The following is an 8907-nucleotide window of genomic DNA, read 5'->3' on the forward strand; positions in this document are numbered from 1 at the left end:
TTGTACTATAGACCAACACGGCTACCTACCTGAAACTCCTTAATCTTGTTCTCTTCCCTCCCACCTGTCCTCTAGTCTAGCACACCTGGAGATCTGCTTACCACAGCAAATGAGAAAGGGGGACAGACAACAGCAGATGGAATGGGAGAGAGGGGCCACAATGGCCTTTTCCTCTGCTTCATCTTCAAAGGGCAATTTCTAAGGTGAGATTTCTAAGGTGAGAAGCCTAAATCTAGGGGACAAACTAGATTTGATGTTGAGAGATCCATGAACAGATTTTCCCAGCATTTTCAAAATGGAAGCAGCTGTTTAGTGTGTGCGTGTGTGTGTGCATCCATATTAGGAGCAGGACCACTGTAATTGGTCATGGAGGGAGGCTTAATCCTCCCTCCATGCATTTCATGGATTGGAACCCCCCCCCCACTCACTTCCCAGGTTGTTGCTAGCCCTTGAAGGGAACAAAGAAAGGCAAATAGTGGGTAACTTTTTTCCCTCTAAGGCTAATAATAGCACAGGGGTGTGGGGTCATTCTCAACTGGTGAGGCCACACATGGTAGGGATTAAACCCTGTCTTCTCCTCCCATATTGCTCAAACCAAACTGATATCCCCACATGGCTACTATTTCCATTTAAAAACACACACCAGAAAGATCTGGTTTCATGGATCTCCAGCAGTCCATCTATCTTGGCCCTAATCTCTATCCCACCCAAATCCTAAAAATGGTCCATGCCTGCAGACATAATCATAGTTCAGTTTAACTGCCAGTGCTGCATTCACATCAGGGATGAATTCCATTCACCCACCCACAGCATAAGCATAAGCTCGAATGCTGCTACCCAGACAGCAGTTGTGGAGTCAGGGTGATCAGACAAAGGGAGAGAAGGAAATTAGCTACATGTGGTTCTAAATATATCTAGATCTGCTGCTGCCACCTGGGCAAAGCCGATCTTGATTTTATTCTGTCTAAAATAAGCACTGGATTTTTTCCCCTTCCTCAGTCCATCTTCAAGGAATTAGTTTTTGTAGACTCTAGACTTCTGCCAAATGCTGCACATCAGACAATCCATCTGTGTCAATTTAAACTCCACGTGATGCTAACTGTCAGGATTTCAGGCACACACTAACTCTGTTGAGGTCACAGGGAGTTTGAATTGAGCTAAGTACATTCTCTGATTCTTGCTGTATGACTGGAACCAAAAGACCTGCTTGTGGCAAAGTAGTGAAAAGGAAGATATTTTCAAAAAGCTAGCTCTGGGACTGAAGCCATTCTCTTGCCATAATATAGCTGAATGTTTCCCAAAATATGATGGATGGCAGATATACAGAGTAGTAGTAGCTGGGGGAAGTCACTGGCTCAATGTCTTGCAAGTGCTTGCAGCATATCTTAAGTGCATGCACTTTAGTTGGTATTTAGCTCAAGTTAAAGTGTGGCCAACTTAAACTACATGCATTTTGTGAAAGCTTGTCTATAAACATTAGCACTGTTGCTATATCGAAGTGGCTGGCCCACCATGCCAATCACAACGGCAGCAAAACTGGGCCATCCATAGGCAGGGTAAAGATTTTGATATATATGGGGGCTATCCCAGGTATACAGAAAAATATGACTTCATAAATTTGCCAAAAGAAAACAATTCTAAAATGGCCTGATGAGGACTGAATATGCTCCTAGAAGCACAGAATGTTCACACCAGCTGAGTCAATTAAAGAAAAAAAGAGGGGAGGGGAAATTAGCCTGCTCAAGCCAATGAGAGCTTGCAGAACCATGGATGGGAGGATTTTGAGGTGGGAAGTTCCAAATTGTTCCATCCTCCCACAATCCTTTGCATGCTCCCAGTTTGTTTTAAAATAGAAATACAAATACCACAAAGATCATGGATACCGTACTTAGAATACTATACATATATTAAAAAATTGGTGTCTCTCCAAATTAGCAATGCTATTTTGTCCTCTAATATTTTTGAAAATCCTATGGTTAGAGAAACTGTTGACCAATGATTTCCAATCCTTCCCCCTCCCCCCACCTGCCAATAACACCATTTAGATGCTATGGTTATATCTTACCAGTGCTAGGATCAGGTGGGCCGAACTCAAGTGAGTAGCGTAGGACGAAGTAGTTGTTCCATACATAGAGCTGGTTGTCACGTGGATTGTAGTCAATGGAGGAGATGAACTGGTAGGGGTTGGGGAAGGTCAATGAAATGGGTTCCTCACGGTTCATATTGGTATTGAAGGCATAATCAACACGGTTCCCAGCTGCCTCACTGTCATCATCCACATAAACTGTTCGTACCACATAAAGGACTCCACACACCATGAAGGCATTGGACGCTGAGCGCTTGTCATAGCCAGTCTCCCATGTGCCCTCAAAGCGTAGTGTGTAGGGATTGAGCTGGCTCACCACCAACCGCCCATTGTTGCCTTCAGTGGCATAGATGACCCACAGCCCATTTTCATCCACAGCTAGGTCAATGTCGGTTTTGCCCCCCCAACGGTAGGGTGAGGTGTCATGGTAGTTGGCTGTGTTGATAACTGTCTCTCCACTCTTAATGCGTGTCCGCAGATCATACTTGATAATGTTGCGTGTCCGCTCCTTGTTGTAAAAAACTGCACCATCATACACCACAAAGCCTGTGCCATCGACCCTGTTAGGCAGGCGATATGTGGTTGTGTGTCGACCACCCACATAGTCCTCCCATGAAGCATACTCCGTCAGTGTGTCCGTCCGGTATGGGATCCATGGCATAACATATATTCGGTCTCCAGCTTGAAGAGGGTCCTTGCACCAGGCTCCGGACTGGTGTTCCGACTCATGGGCCGAGGTAGGTTCCAGGATCTTGTGCAGCGTCCCCGGGCAAACGAATACTAAGGAGGGGGCAAGGGGGAGGAAAGGACAATTGGGCAAAAGGGAGGGGGAATCCAGAGAGAATATGACAGAACAGGAGAAAAAAGAAAGAGAGAGAGAAAGAGAGAGAGAGAAGAAAGGATAAATTTGTAAAAGGCTGTTGGCAGGAGAAGTGAAATCCGCGCTGAGTTTTGAGAGCAGCTGCAATCATGAGACTTTTATCTGTTATTGAGCAGAGACGGCTCAGTGACAATAAATATTGGGGGCAGGAAAGCATCACAGAGGAAAGAAACACTTTCTCTAGATCAAATTAAAATGGGAATTTTGGGGTTCCAAATTATTTCCCCCCTTTTGCTACATTAAGCAGAGGATGTCAAACTGTTTTCCTGCTAAAATCTGAGCAGCAGAAAGCTAAGCATGAGTGCTGCTGAACTGACAAATCTAGCCCCTATTCCTTGGCCACATGCTTTGTGGAAGTCAGCATAAGAAAGGTTAAAAGCTACAGGATACAATTAACATGCGCTAGCTCCCCATGTTATCTACATTAGAGCCTCTCCATTGGAACTAATGGGGGTTACATCCTAATGGTACGGAAATTAAGGCTGTCGATTCAGATTTTCAAAAATAAAGGGCTCAGTAAACAGCAGTAAGGCTGTCTGTCCTAAGTGCTCCATTGAATAGTACATGCTAGCCTGCTCTGTGGGTCTGGGTAGCCTATGGGTTTCTCTAGAGCAGGGACATGTTTGTTGTTTGCTCCATAGCACTCCCACAAAGTTTCTGTTCCACAGGGATTGAGAAGCATTTGAGATTGCCAGTTCCACTAGCTCCATGGGCCAAGGCTAATTTACGCCAGCCACCATGCAGCACTTAAACCCCACTTTGTGCTGGCATAAACACCAATAGCTATTTTTGCATCTCATTCTTTTTGTTCTCATTTCTCTCAGGGGCTCCCAATTCAGCTCTAGTAACTTAAAGGGCTCTTGAAATAGCTGTTTCAATCCTTCTTACCTTCTTGAAATGGGAGGTAGGAGGGAGGGATATTAATGGCATATTAATAGCCATTACTCTTCCCTGGATTGAAGCTAAATATCCTCTCAGGGCCACAAGTCAGCCCAATGCATTTCCTTAAAAACAGAAAGTGATGAAGCAGCTGAGTTCAGGATCAGGGAGCCCTGCTTCCCAGCTCCTCCTAGATAGCATTCTTCTAGGGGAAAAGGAAAGATCTGCTAGCCCTAAACCTCCTGTCCTGGTACATAGAGCAAAACATAGATGAAGAGGAATGGAGAACGAAAAACAAGCATTAAAAATTCCCATGTTTGGCCAATTAAAAGCCCACTGAATGCAAAACATTGGGTGCTTCCTCTTCCTGCTGAAAGAAACTACTTTAAATCCCTAAAGACAGAGAGCTGTGGATTAGCCGAGGGACTGGTTCCCTTCTGGAAAGAAGAGCTAACCATATCATGGCAGAGGGATGATTCTACCCAAAGCCTCTGCTTCTCATATCCTGGGTGACACTGGAGCAACTTATCAGCCAGGTTTGATTCAGATCAGCAAGGGACATGAGACTAGTGCGCATGGCAGGGTAGTGAAGGAGTGAAGTGAGAGTGGGAGGGAGGCCTGGGCAAATGGGAAAGGAAACCCTCCCTTCCTCCCACGCCTCAGTTGGCAGCCTGGAATCTTGGGGAAAGCCAGAAGGAAAAAGTTCGAAAGGAAGACAATTCAAGCTAGCCATTCTGCAAGGGTCTGCCTCTGGTTAGCTGGAGCAAGGCTGGGAGAAAAAAAGCATTTAGTGGTGGAAGGAGGGGGTGGAGTGGGGTGAGCAGAGCAGCATTATAGCAGAGAATTCACCTTGTCTATTCCAGCACAGTACGTGCGGTGTCACAGAGAAGCCCCCAAAAGATAAAGAAGTGGTCAAGCCTTAAATGGTGCAAATGAGATCTAGTTTTTAGAGTTCAGGAAGTCATCATAAAAGGGCAAGGAACTTGATCCGCAGCACTCCTAGTTTCTGCTGAGTGCTGGCTTGCTGTTTGCCCATCTGAAATCAAATATATTTCTCACTGGAATGTAACCAAAGGGGGACTATGGATCTGCCCCAGAATGTCTGGGAGCAGATTTGGTGGTTGCAGAAGTGAATTCTCTGCTCTGCCTTTATTAAATACGCACAGTTTCTGTGATGTGCCATGTCACTCTGGACACAGTTTGGAATGAAGCTTATTTGGGCTGGGCATAACTTAGAGTGCTCTCAGAGACTCTGGCGAGAGTCAGTAACATCAAACCTTGTCAGAACACACCCGGAAGTAGAGGAGAAGAGCTCCAGAAATTAATGGCAGATCCAACACAGAGACTGGCACCAGTCATGGATTCTGGCAATGCTATCCCCTGCAAAATATTTGTTAATATATCCCCATTACTCTCCTGGATCCTAGGCAGAACTTTAAGCTGCCATGCCAGTATGAATGGACAAAGATGTGCTTCTGATTCATTTTTGTATAAGTACTTACATGAAGGGAGAGGACAATGCAAAACTGTACACAATCTATCCCACAGTTAAGCTAGTTTTGAATTCCATTGAAAGCAATGGGAATTATGTGGGTTTAACAGTATGCTGGATTGTGCCTGCTGTTTCCAATGGCCACTGTTCCTGGGTAACTCCAGGAAGAGAATGCAAGGCTGACTCAGCAACCTGACGAGTTCACTCAAAATTATTCACAGTGTTTTGGTCTCTATGGAGATGTGACCCTGCATCGTCTCAGTAATAATAAATCAACCTGATCTTTCTTCCTTAGTAATTGTGGGCAAATTCTACTTCCTAATTTCAGTTGTGGGGACTAGGGAAAACTGGCATATGGAAGGGAGAACTCACAGTGACTGACAGTGATGGGTCTAGAACCCCAAAGAGTCCAAGGCGCCAGACTCCTCCTCTCAACTGATGAAATCCAGTTTCCTCTAGAGCTAGAAGTGGTCCAGAGACAGGCTGCTCCTTATATATCACTCATTACATTTTGTATGTTAATACAGGCCCATAACATATATCTAATAAAACACTATCATTTGAAGTACACAGACTTCTTTTGGGGAGTAGGGCACCTGTATCCACTATAGGATGGTATAAGCAGCAGCCCACCCTCTATCCTTTTCACCCTGTTCTAAAAGAATGCACAGATACAGCAGGGCATGAATTAGCAAGTGTAAATTTCCTTTCTTGTTTTAATTAGCAGGAAAGAGAGATTATTTCATATCACTCCTGGACTACTAGGTATACAGAGATCTATTTAGACTCCTTGCCATTCACCACATGAAAACAACTTATTGTAAAGCAGCTGGATTTTATGACACTGTACAGTGGCCCCTTTGTGTTAGCTATTTATCTTTGGCTGGTCCACAGTTCTGAAACACTGTCATAATGAAGCAGGAGTCCAGTGGTACTTTAAAGACTAACAGAATTTAACCTAGCATAAATTTCTACGAGAAAAACTTCCAGAAAAGTTTATGCTGGAATAAATGCGATTAATCTTTAAGGTGCCATTGGACTCTTTTTTATTGTGCTGCTACAGATTAACATGGTTCCCCATCTGGACTTCTTGTAATGAGTCTTCCTAAATCGAGATTAAAATAATTCAAGAGTCACTTAAATGCCTTTGCAGACATTTGATTTTTAGTGATAAAGATTTTCAGTGCATTCCTGAGCAGAGTTACTCCAGTCTAACCCCATTGATTTCCATGGGTTTAGACTAGAGTAACTCTGCTTAGGATTGCACTGTTTGAGTCTTATGCTATTATTATACTACTATCACTTTCCTTATAGTGAGAACTCACCCAGGACCCATCCTCATTGTCTTCTTTCTTTCTTTTAGCAACAGCCACCTTCCACCACTAGCCAAGAACAATTTAGCAGAGAGCAAAGTTTGTTGGGTTTGGTGGCCAGAATAAGAACTAAGGTTGGTTTAATGGGAGACCTATGCAGAACCCTCCAAATCAAGATCAGAAGTGCATGTGGGGAAAAGAGGATTTCATGACCAGTGGGTCAAAGTATCTTGTCGTTCTCTCATTCTCTCTGATAAACTCATGCGGTACAAACCCAGCAAAGGCTCTTTTCCTTCAGAAAGGAAGATAGTTCCTTTTCATTACTGGAAAGATGACTGACTCCCACCCAGTCAGTACCGCCCTCCCTTACTTTGTCCCAGAGGACCAAGGACCCATCTTATGTCATGCTCATACCCATCCAATTCTCCCTGCATGTCATGCTTAAGGGAAATAGATTGGAACTGAAAGATAATTATAATTAAGCCAGAGCATGGAGTCTGAACCTGTGAGCTCCAGCAGCCATAGCTTCTCAGCTTATTTTTACCACCTCTATGGTGCTCCATCCTCTGCTTAAGGGGAAGAGCAACCATCTGAACGCTTCATCATCCTAGTAACTCTAGATGTAGTTTACTTCAATATTGTGCCGTGCATGTTGCACATGTTTTCTTCTCATTGTTCAAGTAAAACTGTCAGTGATTTTAATTGGGAGTGAGAGGTGTGGAGTGATCAGGCAGCTCCCTCTGATCCCGGCTTCTTCTTCAGAACATTCAGTGAGGACCCATGAAAGGCCTGCTCTCTTGCCAAGAAAGTATAATACTGAACAGGCAAGAAATTCTTGAGACTGGATTCCTCAACATGTGTAGATGTGCAAAGGCTGAAATCAGTGCAACCAAAGTGGGATGACTATTCAGTGTAGGCATGAGAGTCTTGGAGGCCAAGACATGTTCTAATTTCTGAGGCTGCTTATAGGAGCATGTAAATTTAACGTAATAATTTATAACACAACAATATGCCAAAGCACTTCAGGTGGCTACTGTTTTGTGAATTTGTATTTGTGTAGTCTTTGTATGCTCCTGAACGTGCATTTGTGTGCGCCTTATGCTGCTAAACACATGTGTTTCATCTTCCATATGCATATGAGTCTGTGCAATTGTCCCTTTCTATGTGTAAAGTTGGCCTTGTGTATTCAGATTTCATATTCATCACCATGTATTCTTTCATGTGAATGTGCTGCTCTCAGTTTCCAAATGCATACATCTAGCTGAATGCATCTGCTACCATGTGATCTGTGTATATCTATACATTGCTATGTTCTGTCCATATATATGTCTGTGCTATGTCTTATGCATGTGTCATTGTCTCTTGCCTATGAATAACTGAAGTGTAGCTGAACAGGACATGGGTGCAAAAAATCCAGGGACTTCCAGATATCTAGACCTGCCTGGTGGCTGTGAACACCTGCCTGGCAATGTTGCCAAAAAAGCAGCTTCATGGAGTCTCACAGGTTCAGCTCAGCCCAGCTTCCCATCTGGGTTGGTGGGGTGGGATGGATGACTCCTGGCAGCGGGAGGAGAAACACACCATTAAAGAATGAAGCGCTGGCGAGGGGGGGACAGCACAAAGCGTTAACTGGTTCCGATCCCTCATGGATGGGGCAGAGTCGACTCAGCCTTCTAAGTCGGGATGGGGGTAACTGTGCTCTGGGGTAGGGGGAGAAGATGTCAGAAACAGAGAAGGAAACAATCAGTAAAAAGCCACATCCAAAACCATGGAAACCTGTGGAAAAGAATAGTATAAGTATATGCCTCCATCCCCAATCTTGGGAAAAAATTCCAAACCAATGCAGGAAAAAAAAATCAACAGTGCTTTTAGAACAAACTAAACAGAAAGAGAGAGAGAGAAAGAGAAAGAAGGAAGAAAGACATGGGTTGTGTGGAATCAAGCCTGGCTTTTGAGTTTTAACACTCTGAAATAAAATCAATTTGCTGGATTCCTAGTGCTAACCTGGCAGCTTGTCCCTGGTTTAGACGGGCTGATTACAGCTGTGACTCCTGGTACTTACATTAGATATTTCACCTCCAGATCTAGCCAAGAAATTCAAATTAAAAATACATTGACTGACCCCCCCTTCTTCCAGCCACCCCCCCTCTTCCACCAATAACAGACAGAGCCAATGATCATGACTGCAGCTTTTGTTTAAAAAAAAATAGGTAAAAAAGGAAAGGGGGGGAACCCCAAATAAAATTACCCAGGACTG

General features: G+C 44.0%; 1 protein-coding gene across 1 annotated transcript in view; it reads right to left on the minus strand.

Moving 5' to 3' along the window:
• The window catches only part of LOC129327581 (adhesion G protein-coupled receptor L1-like), a 35867-nt gene extending 31959 nt beyond the window's left edge, over positions 1–3908 (minus strand). The window contains exons 1-2 of the mRNA XM_054976335.1: positions 3855–3908; positions 2066–3047 (exon numbers count right to left, since the gene is read on the minus strand). Of these exons, the coding sequence (XP_054832310.1) occupies positions 2066–3047; positions 3855–3908 (1036 nt within the window). The remainder of the gene's footprint in view (positions 1–2065; positions 3048–3854) is intronic.
• Between the last annotated feature and the right edge of the window lie 4999 nt (positions 3909–8907).

The sequence above is a fragment of the Eublepharis macularius genome, chromosome 4 (assembly GCF_028583425.1).
Source record: "Eublepharis macularius isolate TG4126 chromosome 4, MPM_Emac_v1.0, whole genome shotgun sequence".
Classification (NCBI taxonomy): domain Eukaryota; kingdom Metazoa; phylum Chordata; class Lepidosauria; order Squamata; family Eublepharidae; genus Eublepharis; species Eublepharis macularius.